The 17,303-nt window shown below is 43.9% G+C and overlaps 1 protein-coding gene across 1 annotated transcript; it reads left to right on the top strand.

Annotated features, from left to right (window-relative positions):
- Nucleotides 1–381: 381 nt before the first annotated feature.
- rbm15 (RNA binding motif protein 15) lies at nt 382–7,430 on the top strand. The gene has a single exon (XM_036988920.2). It carries the CDS (start codon nt 2,047–2,049, stop codon nt 4,654–4,656), a length of 2,610 nt encoding a protein of 869 aa, XP_036844815.2. The 5' UTR covers nt 382–2,046; the 3' UTR covers nt 4,657–7,430.
- Nucleotides 7,431–17,303: the final 9,873 nt, after the last annotated feature.

The raw sequence follows: 17,303 nt of genomic DNA, 5'->3' as shown, positions 1-17,303 counted from the left end.
TGGCTAGAAGGGATCATATTTTTGTCAAATTTTAACATCTATTTGACTTTTTGTAGCAGATTAGGAGAATTTACAGTAAAGGCTTGGAGAATTAACGTAACAGGTTAGGAAATATAGGTTAACGTATTGCTTCACATACCAACCTTGTTTAACATTATTTAGTATATATATGGAATGATTACACCAATTTGTAACCTTCTATTTGAAGGCAAACCGCAAATTCCCCTATTGTGTCTAATCCTTATTGTGGCTAGCTTCACACCACGGTCCAGGCAAGCCTCACTGGTCAGATGAAGCTATCTGGCTGCTTATAAGGTTAGCTTTGGGCGACAGGGTTGCATGTGCTTTCACCCATGGAATTAGCTGTTAGGGGGTCAAAGGTTAGGGGGGTTGGATGACCTGAAATATTCTGCTTTTACAAAATGTGATGCTGTTTTCAAATGAAACACAATACCTTGCTCTTGTTAAAGCTTTTAGAATTGATTGGTTTTTATTCTGAATTGATTTAGCGATTTATTTTCATGTACTGAAGTCCAGTTTCAATAGACGAACAACAAAGTGGCAACCTAGCTAATACTTACAAGGTTTCCTAAATCATTGCTAAGAATAATGAAAATGACTGCAGTTTCTACTGGTTATTGTCTTCAGGCTGGTTGTATTGGTGCTAGCTAGGTACCAAGCTAAATATAGTTAGCTACCCCAGAAGTAGCGGTCTAACAAATAATGCCTTAATAATGCCTTAATTACCAACGTGGTATTTTAAATACAACGTTCGTGGCCTGTGTGTGTGCTTGTTTGCAGACTTGGTTGTTGTACAACTTTGGTTGTTGTACAACTTTGGTTGTTGTACAACTTTACCTCAACTAACTGCTGTCCCCGCACATTGACTCTCTACCGGTAACCCCTATATATAGCCTCGCTACTGTTATTTTACTGCTGCTGTTTAATTATTTGTTACTTTTATTTTCTGTTTTCTATTTTTTACTTAACACTTAATGTATTTTATTAACTTAAAGCATTGTTGGTTGAGGGCTTGTAAGTAAGCATTTCACTGTCACCTGTTGTATTCGACGCATGTGACAAACACAATTTGATTTGATTTTTCATAACCCCCTGAGGTGCCTTATTGCTATTACCAATGTAGTTAAAGCAGTAAAAATACATGTTTTGTCTGATACAATCGGTCGTCCAAGACCTTCAAGCCAATCAGCAGTTAGGGTTCCAACCACCCAGTTTATAATAGATTTTAGATCACATGAACGTAAAACTCCACACATTTTGGAATTTCTTTGTGTACTTGACAATCGCCAACCAATATCCAAAAACAGCACACGTTTCTTTTTCGCGAACCTGGACATCATCATCACCAATGTGAGGGTTCATGGCAGGAAAAACGTTGTAGCAGTAGTCTAGTGTGTGGTGCGGGAATAATGACAAGCGATCATGGGGTGCTTTGCATTCACATTGTCCTATAAAAAGGTAACCCGGAATTTAAGCGAACCGAACTCAGAACACCTCTTGAGATGGTCTCAGTCGGGTTCGCTTCGGGGGCTCTTTTGAGGGGTCTGAGTTCCTTTGGAATGTTCGCACTGCACAAAGAAATAAGCGATTAGCACTGAGTTCACAGAAACTGGCTGAAAGGGACCAAGTGTGAAAACACCCAAAGGTTCAGTGCAAATAATTTGTTGTTCATTTCATATGAGCAACTAGCTATTTGAATAAAGTGAATAACAAAATATAAAACGTAAGGCTCTATGCAACATTGTATATAACCCAAATTAAATAATGCCCCAGTTTCTGTAATTTACGATTTGACTGACATACACTGTAAATTTGTAGTTGTTTCTTCCACCCACTATTTCCTCCAATCAGCTCGAAGGGGCGGGCTCTGACAGTATTCTAGACAAAATGGCGGATGTTGTTGTTTTGCCGCAGGGTCAGTGCTAATCGGAGTTCGCCTTTTCACTGATTTACTGCAAGAAAATACATACATAATATCGTTGGTGACAACCTTCATCATTGTAAGAGTTTGCGAGGTGGACTGTAATGAAAGGCAAAGAAAGGTCGCCGATTAAAAAGCGCTCTCGGGCTTTGGATGATATCCGAGACAGGGGAGGAGGCCATCCGCCCAGCAAGAAAATGGGGGCTATCTCAGTTTCCAGTGGGAGCAATAATGGAAATAGCTCGACTAAAAGTGACGCAGGATCTACAAGAAGGAGTTTGTTGGGCGAAAAGAGAGACAGGGATTTTGACGGGCATGTTTCCAGTCGATCCGGCGTGAGTAACCATAGTTATCCCGGTGCTGTTGCTAGCGCTATCGGTAAGAACCACAACTTGGGCTTGACTCTCGATTTAGCCACTGCAAGGACTAGTAATTCTCGTGGCGAGCGTGCTCTGCCTCCCCCCAACAACAACGAAAGTGAGTACAAAACTCTTAAAATCAGTGAATTAGGAACTCAGTTGAGCGATGAAGACATCGAAGATGGACTTTTCCACGAATTCAAAAAATTTGGGGACGTGAGTGTCAAAATAAGCCGCAGCAACGACGAGAGAATCGCGTTTGTCAACTTCAGAAAGCCCGAGGATGCCAGAGCAGCTAAACACGCCCGGGGTAGGTTAGTACTTTACGACCGTCCTCTGAAAATCGACGCAGTGTACATAAACAGACGGAGAAGTCGCTCTCCAGTTGAGAGAGTTGACAGAGACCCTTATGTTGGAGCCCCAGGGCACAGACACCTTCACACCCAGAGACCCCTCTCTCCATCAGGGCTTGGATACAGAGACTACAGACTACAGCAGCTGGCACTTGGGCGCCTCCCTCCTCCCCCACTTCCCCCTTTGCCCAGAGACCTAGAACGGGAGAGGGAGTTTGCCCTGTTTGAAGCCAGGTCACGCCCAGGTCCTGCTTTCATTGCAGAGAGAGCTGCTGCTTTCCGCGAGGAGGATTTTATCTCTCCCGAGGATGACCAAAGAGCTAACAGAACGCTGTTTCTTGGCAACTTGGACATTACAGTCACAGAGACGGACCTGAGGAGGGCGTTTGACAGGTTTGGGGTGATAACAGAGGTGGATATAAAGCCCACACGGGGACAGACCAGCACATACGGATTTCTGAAGTTTGAGAACCTAGACATGGCCCATCGCGCCAAACTCACCATGTCTGGGAAGATAGTGGGCCGTAACCCCATAAAGATTGGCTATGGTAAGGCCACCCCCACCACACGCCTATGGGTGGGTGGGCTCGGACCCTGGGTCCCCCTAGCAGCATTGGCCAGAGAGTTTGACCGCTTTGGTACAATAAGGACCATTGACTACAGAAAGGGGGACACCTGGGCTTATATACAGTACGAGAGCCTTGACGCTGCTCAGGCTGCGTGCACTCACATGCGTGGCTTCCCTCTTGGGGGGCCCGAGAGGAGACTCAGGGTGGACTTTGCAGACACAGAGCACCACTACCAGCAGCAGTTCCTTCAGCCTCTTCCTCTACCCCCCTTCGACATGGTGGCAGAGGCTTTCATCCACCGAGCCACAGCTGAGCCCCTGAGGGACAGAGAAAGGACTCCACCGCCGCTCCACTTCAGGGAGAGAGATCTGGGCTTCCCCGGGGCTGAGTGGCCCCCTAACCCGGCTATGCGTGAACGAGTACGTCCCGGGGTCTTTGAGCTGCCAGATCACCTGCAGCGGGACCGGCGGCCGGGGGGGAGGGAGCCCTGGTCTCTAGAGCGTGAGCTGGTGGGGCGCGGCGGCGACCCGGGACGGAAACGACGCCTCATGGACGACGGTCGCCATCTTGATATCTCTCCTGACAGCACTGACCGCACGGCACGCCGGCGCAGAGGTGGCCCATCCCCAGACGGTAGCCCCGACGGAGGCCGCTTCAGTGACTCAGAGCGCCCCCCTCGCGGCGACGACAGACCCTCCCCTGGACGAGACCGCCGCCCCAGTCTGGAGCGTCCTGGCGGAGGAGACAGGAGATTGAAGAACCAGGGGAATCTCGCTGAGAGAGGGGCCTCCAGCAGTGGCCTCACATCTTCAACAGGGGAACGGAAACGTAAAGCCGGCGACAGCAGCAGCAGAGGACCCGGAGCTAAGAGGGATCGCTCCTCAGACCAGGGCGGCTCTAAAGGCAGTCAGTCATCCAAGCTGAGCCTGGCCTGGCACGGCATGCTCCTCCTGAAGAACAGCAACTTCCCCGCCAACATGCACCTCCTGGAGGGTCACCAGGGCGTGGCCAAGGACCTCCTCGTCGACGGCCCCACGGGGAGACAGGTGGGCGAACTCAAGATCACCCAGCGCCTCCGCCTCGACCAGCCCAAGCTGGACGAGGTCTCCAGACGCATCAAAGCGGCCGGCCCCGGCGGCTACGCCGTCCTCCTGGCGGTTCCCGGTCCCGGCGGCGAGGAGGTGTCGTCGACGGACCCTGCAGCTTCTACCCAGCGTCCTCTCCGCAATCTGGTGTCCTACCTGAAACAGAAGCAGGCAGCCGGAGTCATCAGCCTGCCCGTTGGAGGCAGCCGGGATAAGGACCACCAGGGTGTTCTCCATGCGTTCCCTCCCTGTGAGTTCTCACAGCAGTTCATTGATGCCTCGGCTAAAGCTCTGGCCAAAACCGACGAGGACTATCTGGTGATGGTAGTGGTGCGAGGGCCATCATAACTACAATCAGAGAGGAAGCAGGACATCAGTGATATTGTACAAAAGAAAAAAAGATGTCAGTAACTACTATTGCATGCTGTGTGTTGAGTTCAGCTCCATGGGGTACTACTACTAGAGTAGGGGTATGATGGGGTACTACTAGAGTAGGGGTATGATGGGGTACTACTAGAGTAGGGGTATGATGGGGTACTACTAGAGTAGGGGTATGATGGGGTACTACTAGAGTAGGGGTATGATGGGGTACTACTATAGAGTAGGGGTATGATGGGGTACCACTAGATGGGGTACTACTAGAGTAGGGGTAGGATGGGGGCGTAGGCTATGTCACTATTTGTTCCACCAAAATAAATATGAAATGCCCTCTTGAAAGTCAACAAATGTGTAGGCAAATTGTGCAACCCTGTTTTATTAAATAAGTGTGTGCTCATTTCCGGACAGTATTACAAAAGGGGGACATTCTAGAAATACAATCTAGCTTGAAATGAGGTAAAATGGCACCCTTTTTCAATTAGGAAAACTTGAGAAGGCTCCATTCCAACATTTGGTCCACTGGTAGTGTTCCATTGATCGTATTATATAAACGGATCCTTCAGAAAGTATTCATACACCTTGATTCATTCCACATTTTTCTTGTGTTTTCCTGAATTTAAAATGGATTTAAAAAACAAATTGTCTCTCACATCTACACACAATACCCGACAAAGTGAAAACATGTTTTTAGAAATTTTGCCAAATTTAATTGAAAATTAAATACAGAATGATCTCATTTACATGAGTATTCACACCCCGTAGCCAATACTTTGTTTCTAAGTACCTTTAGCAGCAATTACAGCAATTACAGCTGTCCCAGTCTTTCAGGGGTTAGTCTCTAAGAACTTTCCACTCCATTTATTATGCTTCCTTCTTTTCTCGCTGTCAGTTAGGTTAGTAACTACTACATTGTTGATCCACCCTCTGTCATTAAAACATCATCACTATTATTGCACACAGAGTGAGTCCATGCAACTTATTATGTGACTTGTTAAGCACATTTTTTTACTCATGGACGTATTTAGGCTTGCCATAACAAAAGGGTTGAATACTTATTTTTTTCACGACATTTCCGATTTTCATTTTTTAATTAATTTGTAAAAAATAAAATAAAAAAACATAATTCCACTTTGCCGTTATGTGGTATTGTGTGTAGGCCAGTGACACATCTCAATGGAATCCATTTTAAATTCAGGCTGTAACATAACAAAATGTGGGGAAAGTCAAGGGGTGTGAATACTTTCTAGAAGGCTCTGTATATTAGGCTGCTTTATGCTTCATTACAATCATTTCGTGTCATTTACAGTTAATTATATATTTTTCACCTCAAGGCCCTTTCTAAAAGTCCTGAATTATGAAGCCACATGTCACATTTTGAGAAAGATACCACAAGATCTGTTTGACGAGGATATAAATCATATTTACATTTCTCACAAAAAAAATGTATTTGGGGACAATTATGTTGGGATATGTCATTACTTGACAACATTGACTTCCTGTCTTTCTGTAATACATGAAAATGGTTCAAACCTAGGAATCGGATGTCCCTATGCACAGTAGGCTATCTGTGGTTAAGGAATGGTTCATGACACTACAAAATGGGCCGAGACAATGGGGTTTAGTTGCAGAGTGTAAACTCAACCTAACTTGTCTGTGGTGTGAATATAGTGTATTCAATTGGTTTCCAAATGTGTTTTAATGTTTAAGCTACTCACCAGTAATACTTGGGCGTATTGAGAGGCTGAATGAGAAATATAGAGGTGATTTTTGCCCAGCTAATATACTGTAGGATGGGCCCATCAATGCAATGACGCAACAAACACACAGCCCACTAAGAGAGATGCTAAGGGTAGATTTTATTGTGTGCATTTTCTTTAGCACCACCTGACCCTTGGTAGTAACTTGTGACCTATAACCTTTGACCTATAATGTGTGGTAAAATTACACTAGAGATAAAAAAACAAACTTAAGCTTTTGTTGTTGTTGACATTTGTTGGTCCGGTTTCATTCAATTAATATACCAATGTTTGTTGCCAAGTTTGTCTGAATATGACAGTATTTTATTGGTAATCATTGCTAACAAATGATTTACGGTAATCCTAATAATCAATCAGTTAAAAGGCTATTCAACATTTGGAGAAACTGATCATTTTAGGGTTGTTTTTTTTTTTTTGAGGAAAACTTAAATTGTAAGTTTGATAAGTTTTAGTGCTATTATTTTTTTGTATTTTTAAACCACAATGTTTTCCCCTTTTTGCGGCCAGCAGAAAACAGCTAGATTTGTCAGACTTAAAAGCCTACTGTTGGTAACATTTTATGGCAGTTTTTTTATTTTAAAACTGAGTTGTAGTTTTAGGATGTTTTAAGAGGAGGTTGCTCTGGTTTATCTGTTTGAAAAACTGTATGAGAAAAAAAATCTGTATTTGTCTCACCGCCTCAACTGTGGACTTCCTATGGCTCAAATCTCACAGGAAACTCTGAAGAGAAGGAAACTACTTAGTATTTGTGTGTTTTCACTGAGAAAGCAGCTTTTAAGTTGTCTTCTTTTGTGTTCTGTTTTTAAATGGAGTAATATGACCCTCTGGCTTTGTGCTGTGTACCTGGTTTCATTGGGAAGACGTGAAAAGGGGAAATCCTCTTCCCACACTGCGCTTACTGCCAAGCTGTTTAACACACACAGAGACAAAGTGCATTTATGCACTTATTTGTCCTCCGAATATCAATAAATGTTCATTTGTTGGAAACTTGTTTCTGCCGTGGAAATGAATTGAAGAGCGAGAACTGTTGTGACTATCTCGTCTGTTGTGTTTCCAAAAAAAGGAATTGTGTTTATCACTTTGAATTGTGGCACAAGAAAAGGGAACCAAACATCTTTTTGCCGATTGTTAGCGCCGAGGAGACTAGGAGAGACGTCTGCGTGGTGATCACCTGTGTGTGTGTTTTCTCTCACACACACACACACACACACACATATACACACACACACACACTTTTCAGGAGCTGTTGATGACCTGTTGAGCTAACATGAGCTGTTGATGACCTGACAGGAGCTGTTGATGACCTGTTGAGCTAACATGAGCTGTTGATGACCTGACAGGAGCTGTTGATGACCTGTTGAGCTAACATGAGCTGTTGATGACCTGACAGCAGCTGTTGATGACCTGTTGAGCTAACATAAGCTGTTGATGACCTGACAGGAGCTGTTCAGAAGTTGTTGCTGATTAATAGCATACCCTTTGACCCCAGTAACGTTTACCCCTCGCCTCCAGGGCTGGCCCCCTGTGTTAGTCCTACTGCTCTAGCAGGTGAATCGCAGGATCCATGGCGGAGTCCCGGCTGTGACCAAACCCCACTGTGTATGCTATGGCTCCTGTTTGTCTGCAACCTCCAGCCCATGTCCTGCTCTGCAGTGTGAAACACACAGTAGGAGGCTGACACGCTAGTGCAGAATGTGGGAGAACAGGGCTGGATTTGCAGTGCCCCCCCCTTGCTCTCACTGTTGTCTTCAATAAGGTTTTTCTCTGTTTGAGTTGACCACAGCCTGGGGTGTGGCTGTGTCCACAGTTCCCTACACAAGCAGAGGTCCTGTCACCGGCTGCCACGCGTGATGCACACCTCTTTTGGGTTTTCAGTTTCTTAACTCGCATAGCAACTCTACTTTACCACTACAAGCTGTTGCGCTGCTGAGGGAGTCACCTTGACCTGTGACCTTTTCAAAGTGACCGTACAACATTACAACGGTTCTCCCAGAAGAATGATTATTTGTTCCCATCATAATTTTGATTTCTTCAGTTTATGATTTGACTCCCATGTATGCAGTGAATGGATGGAGGATCGCCCCCCCTTTTCATGAATAGGAATATTGATTATTGTTGCTGCTTTTTATTGATTGAATCTTTTTCCTGAAAGAAAGGATCAGGAGTATGTTGTTCTGCTCAGGTTTCCCCTGACAACCGCAGAACAACATCATCTACGTCACGTTTCACTTGAACAAGGGGAACGTAAGCAAGAAAAGGCTAAATGAGCCGTTTGAAACTCAATTTCCCTCAACATTTTCACAGGTTGTGAAAGGATCCGTATTGTTTCATTTTGTGACAGTTCAACCAAGAGCCCCCTTCGTTTTAAAGTCCCCTTATCTAATGAAGAAATACTTCCTTATATTTATCACATATAGCTCCTCTCAGTACAAGGGCAGTAATTGCAGAGCTTAAATCCCGCCTGCTCCTGGTGCTGAAAAAAGAAACCGCCACTGGAGAAATGCTGCCCTCTAGAGGATCACGAAGGATCTGCATTCTGCACGCCCCCATGTTTTGCACCTGCTGACAGACAGGACCAGGGGAGCTGCTATCACTACTGTAGTGCCATAGGGAGTCACTACACTACACTGATGGCATAGAGAGACAGCTTGTTGCTGTCACTGCAGAGCCCGTTCGTGAGTTAGGAGGAGGGAGGCTGCTGCTGTCTGACCTTTAGAAGTGTGGAGGAAGCAGAGGTACGTATATTACCAATATTATGCTACAGTAAGTATGGTACCATATAAGGGGTTCTCTTTTTACCTAGCACCTACAGTCCATTCAGTCTAGCTTGGTAGTCCACTCAAAATACAACCTAACATGATTTTCTACCTCCCTTAGCTGTAACCCATTCACTAGAAAGTTTTTTTTTGTGTAAATAATGTGCTTACTCATTACAGCCATAGGTCGACAGTAGTGTCAGGAAAACACTGGGTCTATTCTCCAACTCTACATAGTCGTTAATATAAACGTTTGTGAAGTAAGTGACTAGCAACACAGCTCAGACACCCATGTATACCCCACAAGACAGTCCACCAGGCGTCTGTCTCTTCACGGTCCCCAAGTCCAGAACAGACTGGGAAACGCATAGTATTACACAGAGCCACGACTACATGGAACTCTATTCCACAGTCAAGTAACTCAAGCAAGCAGTAGAATCAGATTTATGAAACGAATAAAACTATACCTTATGGAACAGCGTGGACTGAAGAGACACACACACACACTACACATACATTGTAATGTTGTAATATTGTTTTGTTATACATCTTGTATTGTTGATATGTAGTGGTATAGAGTAGTGGTGTAATAATGTGTTGTATGATGTACTGTTTTATTTAGATTTTTAAAATGTATTTAATTGCCTTAATCCTGTTTGGACCTGAGGAAGAGTAGCTGCTGCCTTGGCAGGGACTAATGGGGATCCATAATAAACCACAGGAAGAGTAGCTGCTGCCTTGGCAGGGACTAATGGGGATCCATAATAAACCACAGGAAGAGTAGCTGCTGCCTTGGCAGGAACTGATGGGGATCCATAATAAACCCCAGGAAGAGTAGCTGCTGCCTTGGCAGGGACTAATTGGGATCCATAATAAACCACAGGAAGAGTAGCTGCTGCCTTGGCAGGGACTAATGGGGATCCATAATAAACCACAGGAAGAGTAGCTGCTGCCTTGGCAGGGACTAATGGGGATCCATAATAAACCACAGGAAGAGTAGCTGCTGCCTTGGCAGGGACTAATGGGGATCCATAATAAACCACAGGAAGAGTAGCTGCTGCCTTGGCAGGGACTAATGGGGATCCATAATAAACCACAGGAAGAGTAGCTGCTGCCTTGGCAGGGACTAATGGGGATCCATAATAAACCACAGGAAGAGTAGCTGCTGCCTTGGCAGGAACAAATGGGGATCCATAATAAACCCCAGGAAGAGTAGCTGCTGCCTTGGCAGGGACTAATGGGGATCCATAATAAACCACAGGAAGAGTAGCTGCTGCCTTGGCAGGGACTAATGGGGATCCATAATAAACCACAGGAAGAGTAGCTGCTGCCTTGGCAGGGACTAATGGGGATCCATAATAAACCACAGGAAGAGTAGCTGCTGCCTTGGCAGGGACTAATGGGGATCCATAATAAACCACAGGAAGAGTAGCTGCTGCCTTGGCAGGGACTAATGGGGATCCATAATAAACCACAGGAAGAGTAGCTGCTGCCTTGGCAGGGACTAATGGGGATCCATAATACATGCACATACAAATGTGCTTACAGTGTCTCCAAAAACATGTCCACCGTATCCAAGCAGCACCATGTGACCTGACCAGGCATTAATCTTCACTTTCTGGAAACACTTAGCCTGGGCATCGGGAGGGAAGGCCAATGTCCCCTAGTTACCACCTTCACTACCACTGTAAACAGAGGCTGTAGTGAAAATGGTTCATTACCGTACAACCATAGTCTGGAGAAATTCAGTCTGAACCTAAGCCTACCACCTGTTAACAGTAAGTAACTGTGTTGTAGTACCACCTGCTAACAGTAACTGTGTTGTAGTACAACCTGCTAACAGTAACTGTGTTGTAGTACCACCTGCTAATAGTAACTGTGTTGTATTACCACCTGCTAACAGTAACTGTGTTGTAGTACCACCTGTTAACAGTAAGTAACTGTGTTGTAGGACCATCTGCTAACAGTAACTGTGTTGTAGTACCACCTGCTAACAGTAACTGTGTTGTATTACCACCTGCTAACAGTAACTGTGTTGTAGTACCACCTGCTAATAGTAACTGTGTTGTATTACCACCTGCTAACAGTAACTGTGTTGTAGTACCACCTGCTAACAGTAACTGTGTTGTAGTACCACCTGCTAAAAGTAACTGTGTTGTATTACCAACTGTTAACAGTAAGTAACTGTGTTGTAGTACCACCTGCTAATAGTAACTGTGTTGTATTACCACCTGCTAACAGTAACTGTGTTGTAGTACCACCTGCTAACAGTAACTGTGTTGTAGTACCACCTGCTGACAGTAAGTAACTGTGTTGTAGTACCATCTGCTAACAGTAACTGTGTTGTAGTACCACCTGCTAACAGTAACTGTGTTGTATTACCACCTGTTAACAGTAAGTAACTGTGTTGTAGTACCACCTGCTAACAGTAACTGTGTTGTATTACCACCTGCTAACAGTAACTGTGTTGTAGTACCACCTGCTAACAGTAACTGTGTTGTAGCACCACCTGCTAAAAGTAACTGTGTTGTAGTACCACCTGCTGACAGTAACTGTGTTGTAGGACCACCTGCTAACAGTAAGTAACTGTTGTAGTACCACCTGTTAACAGTAAGTAACTGTGTTGTAGTACCACCTGCTAACAGTAACTGTGTTGTATTACCACCTGCTAACAGTAACTGTGTTGTAGTACAACCTGCTAACAGTAACTGTGTTGTAGCACCACCTGCTGACAGTAACTGTGTTGTAGGACCACCTGCTAACAGTAAGTAACTGTGTTGTAGTACCACCTGCTAACAGTAACTGTGTTGTAGCACCACCTGCTAAAAGTAACTGTGTTGAAGTACCACCTGCTAACAGTAACTGTGTTGTAGTACCACCTGCTAACAGTAAGTAACTGTTGTAGTACCACCTGTTAATAGTAAGTAACTGTGTTGTAGTACCACCTGCTAACAGTAACTGTGTTGTAGTACCACCTGCTAACAGTAACTGTGTTGTAGCACCACCTGCTGACAGTAACTGTGTTGTAGTACCACCTGCTAACAGTAACTGTGTTGTAGCACCACCTGCTGACAGTAACTGTGTTGTAGTACCACCTACTAACAGTAAGTAACTTCGTTGTAGTACCACCTGCTAACAGTAACTGTGTTGTAGCACCACCTGCTAACAGTAAGTAACTTCGTTGTAGTACCACCTGCTAACAGTAACTGTGTTGTAGCACCACCTGCTGACAGTAAGTAACTGTGTTGTAGTACCACCTGCTAACAGTAAGTAACTGTGTTGTAGTACCATCTGCTAACAGTAAGTAACTGTGTTGTAGTACCACCTGCTAACAGTAACTGTGTTGTAGTACCACCTGCTAACAGTAACTGTGTTGTAGTACCATCTGCTAACAGTAAGTAACTGTGTTGTAGTACCATCTGCTAACAGTAAGTAACTGTGTTGTAGTACCATCTGCTAACAGTAAGTAACTGTGTTACCACCTGCTAACAGTAAGTAACTGTGTTGTATTACCACCTGCTGACAGTAAGTAACTGTGTTGTAGAACCATCTGCTAACAGTAAGTAACTGTGTTGTAGTACCACCTGCTAATAGTAACTGTGTTGTAGTACCACCTGCTAACAGTAACTGTGTTGTAGTACCACCTGCTAACAGTAAGTAACTGTGTTGTATTACCACCTGCTGACAGTAAGTAACTGTGTTGTAGTACCATCTACTAAAAGTAACTGTGTTGTAGTACTACCTGCTAACAGTAAATGTGTTGTAGTACCACCTGCTAACAGTAACTGTGTTGTAGTACCACCTGCTAACAGTAACTGTGTTGTAGCATCACCTGCTAACAGTAACTGTGTTGTAGTAACACCTGCTAACAGTAAGTAACTGTGTTGTAGTACCACCTGCTAACAGTAAGTAACTGTGTTGTAGTACCACCTGCTAACAGCAAGTAACTGTGTTGTAGTACCACCTGCTAATAGTAACTGTGTTGTAGTACCACCTGCTAACAGTAAGTAACTGTGTTGTAGTACCACCTGCTAACAGTAACTGTGTTGTATTACCACCTGCTAGTAGTAACTGTGTTGTAGTACTACCTGCTAACAGTAACTGTGTTGTAGCACCACCTGCTAACAGTAACTGTGTTGTAGTACCACCTGCTAACAGTAAGTAACTGTGTTGTAGTACCATCTGCTAACAGTAACTGTGTTGTAGCACCACCTGCTGACAGTAACTGTGTTGTAGTACCATCTGCTAACAGTAACTGTGTTGTAGCACCACCTGCTAATAGTAACTGTGTTGTAGCACCACCTGCTAACAGTAAGTAACTGTGTTGTAGCACCACCTGCTAACAGTAACTGTGTTGTAGCACCACCTGCTAACAGTAAGTAACTGTGTTGTAGTACCATCTGCTAACAGTAAGTAACTGTGTTGTAGTACCATCTGCTAACAGTAAGTAACTGTGTTGTAGTACCATCTGCTAACAGTAAGTAACTGTGTTGTAGTACCACCTGCTAACAGTAACTGTGTTGTAGTACCACCTGCTAACAGTAACTGTGTTGTAGCACCACCTGCTAACAGTAAGTAACGGTGTTGTAGTACCATCTGCTAACAGTAAGTAACTGTGTTGTAGTACCATCTGCTAACAGTAAGTAACTGTGTTACCACCTGCTAACAGTAAGTAACTGTGTTGTATTACCACCTGCTGACAGTAAGTAACTGTGTTGTAGAACCATCTGCTAACAGTAAGTAACTATGTTGTAGTACCACCTGCTAACAGTAACTGTGTTGTAGTACCATCTGCTAACAGTAAGTAACTGTGTTGTAGTACCACCTGCTAATAGTAACTGTGTTGTAGTACCACCTGCTAACAGTAACTGTGTTGTAGTACCACCTGCTAACAGTAAGTAACTGTGTTGTATTACCACCTGCTGACAGTAAGTAACTGTGTTGTAGTACCATCTACTAAAAGTAACTGTGTTGTAGTACTACCTGCTAACAGTAAATGTGTTGTAGTACCACCTGCTAACAGTAACTGTGTTGTAGTACCACCTGCTAACAGTAACTGTGTTGTAGCATCACCTGCTAACAGTAACTGTGTTGTAGTAACACCTGCTAACAGTAAGTAACTGTGTTGTAGTACCACCTGCTAACAGTAAGTAACTGTGTTGTAGTACCACCTGCTAACAGCAAGTAACTGTGTTGTAGTACCACCTGCTAATAGTAACTGTGTTGTAGTACCACCTGCTAACAGTAAGTAACTGTGTTGTAGTACCACCTGCTAACAGTAACTGTGTTGTATTACCACCTGCTAGTAGTAACTGTGTTGTAGTACCACCTGCTAACAGTAACTGTGTTGTAGTACCACCTGCTAATAGTAACTGTGTTGTAGTACTACCTGCTAACAGTAACTGTGTTGTAGCACCACCTGCTAACAGTAACTGTGTTGTAGTACCACCTGCTAACAGTAAGTAACTGTGTTGTAGTACCATCTGCTAACAGTAACTGTGTTGTAGCACCACCTGCTGACAGTAACTGTGTTGTAGTACCATCTGCTAACAGTAACTGTGTTGTAGCACCACCTGCTAATAGTAACTGTGTTGTAGCACCACCTGCTAACAGTAAGTAACTGTGTTGTAGCACCACCTGCTAACAGTAACTGTGTTGTAGTACCACCTGCTAACAGTAACTGTGTTGTAGCACCACCTGCTAACAGTAAGTAACTGTGATGTAGTACCACCTGCTAACAGTAACTGTGTTGTAGTACCACCTACTAACAGTAACTGTGTTGTTGTACCATCTGCTAACAGTAAGTAACTGTGTTGTAGCACCACCTGCTAACAGTAACTGTGTTGTAGTACCACCTGCTAACAGTAACTGTGTTGTAGTACCACCTGCTAACAGTAACTGTGTTGTAGCACCACCTGCTAACAGTAAGTAACTGTGATGTAGTACCACCTGCTAACAGTAACTGTGTTGTAGTACCACCTACTAACAGTAACTGTGTTGTTGTACCATCTGCTAACAGTAAGTAACTGTGTTGTAGTACCACCTGCTAACAGTAACTGTGTTGTAGTACCATCTGCTAACAGTAAGTAACTGTGTTGTAGTACCATCTGCTGACAGTAAGTAACTGTGTTGTAGTACCATCTACTAAAAGTAACTGTGTTGTAGTACTACCTACTAACAGTAACTGTGTTGTAGCATCACCTGCTAACAGTAAGTAACTGTGTTGTAGTACCACCTGCTAACAGTAACTGTGTTGTAGTACCACCTGCTAACAGTAAGTAACTGTGTTGTATTACCACCTGCTGACAGTAAGTAACTGTGTTGTAGTACTAAAAGTAACTGTGTTGTAGTACCATCTACTAAAAGTAACTGTGTTGTAGTACCACCTACTAACAGTAACTGTGTTGTAGCATCACCTGCTAACAGTAACTGTGTTGTAGCATCACCTGCTAACAGTAAGTAACTGTGTTGTAGTACCATCTGCTGACAGTAACTGTGTTGTAGTACCACCTGCTAACAGTAACTGTGTTGTAGTACCACCTGCTAACAGTAACTGTGTTGTAGTACCACCTGCTAACAGTAACTGTGTTGTAGCACCACCTGCTAACAGTAAGTAACTGTGATGTAGTACCACCTGCTAACAGTAACTGTGTTGTAGTACCACCTACTAACAGTAACTGTGTTGTTGTACCATCTGCTAACAGTAAGTAACTGTGTTGTAGTACCACCTGCTAACAGTAACTGTGTTGTAGTACCATCTGCTAACAGTAAGTAACTGTGTTGTAGTACCATCTGCTAACAGTAAGTAACTGTGTTGTAGTACCACCTGCTAATAGTAACTGTGTTGTAGTACCACCTGCTAACAGTAACTGTGTTGTAGTACCACCTGCTGACAGTAAGTAACTGTGTTGTAGTACCATCTACTAAAAGTAACTGTGTTGTAGTACTACCTACTAACAGTAACTGTGTTGTAGCATCACCTGCTAACAGTAAGTAACTGTGTTGTAGTACCACCTGCTAACAGTAACTGTGTTGTAGTACCACCTGCTAACAGTAACTGTGTTGTAGTACCACCTGCTAACAGTAAGTAACTGTGTTGTATTACCACCTGCTGACAGTAAGTAACTGTGTTGTAGTACTAAAAGTAACTGTGTTGTAGTACTACCTACTAACAGTAACTGTGTTGTAGCATCACCTGCTAACAGTAACTGTGTTGTAGCATCACCTGCTAACAGTAACTGTGTTGTAGCATCACCTGCTAACAGTAAGTAACTGTGTTGTAGTACCATCTGCTAACAGTAACTGTGTTGTAGCACCACCTGCTGACAGTAACTGTGTTGTAGTACCACCTGCTAATAGTAAGTAACTGTGTTGTAGGACCACCTGCTAACAGTAAGTAACTGTGTTGTAGTACCACCTGCTAATAGTAACTGTGTTGTAGTACCACCTGCTAATAGTAACTCTGTTGTAGTACCACCTGCTAACAGTTAGTAGCTGTGTTGTAGTACCACCTGCTAGTAGTAACTGTTGTATTACCACCTGCTAACACTAACTGTGTTGTAGTACAACCTGCTAGTAGTAACTGTGTTGTAGTACCACCTGCTAACAGTAACTGTGTTGTAGTACCACCTGCTAACAGTAACTGTGTTGTAGTACCACCTGCTAACAGTAAGTAACTATGTTGTAGTACCATCTGCTAACAATAACTGTGTTGTAGTACTCTGTGGCTGAAAGGACATCCTATTATGTAATACTTAAGGTGCACATTATTTAGCCTGGCACAATGGAACCAATGTAATAGTCCCCAAAGTTCAAACCCCACCCATCTGACACTCCAGACAGGCTCCATCAAACTGTCCTCCAGTTGTAGCAGTATATTGTACTTGGAGATGACCACCACGGTAATATCACTCACTAGCGTCTGACAGTGTTTCCAGTTAAGTTTTAGATCAAACCAGATGTGACAACGGATTGCCCCAAGGCTGAGATGGTAAGTCCCGGATATAGATACATCGCATATCAATAAGGCAGATGGACGGTGGCTGGCAACAAAATGGCTCTTGGTGAAGACCCCAGACCATCGCCTGCCGTTGTTCTCTTGTGC

The sequence above is a fragment of the Oncorhynchus mykiss genome, chromosome 9 (assembly GCF_057628025.1).
Source record: "Oncorhynchus mykiss isolate SJ-2025 chromosome 9, ASM5762802v1, whole genome shotgun sequence".
Classification (NCBI taxonomy): domain Eukaryota; kingdom Metazoa; phylum Chordata; class Actinopteri; order Salmoniformes; family Salmonidae; genus Oncorhynchus; species Oncorhynchus mykiss.
The sequence above is the reverse complement of the archived record's forward strand: the minus strand, read 5'-3'. Positions and strand labels throughout refer to the sequence as shown.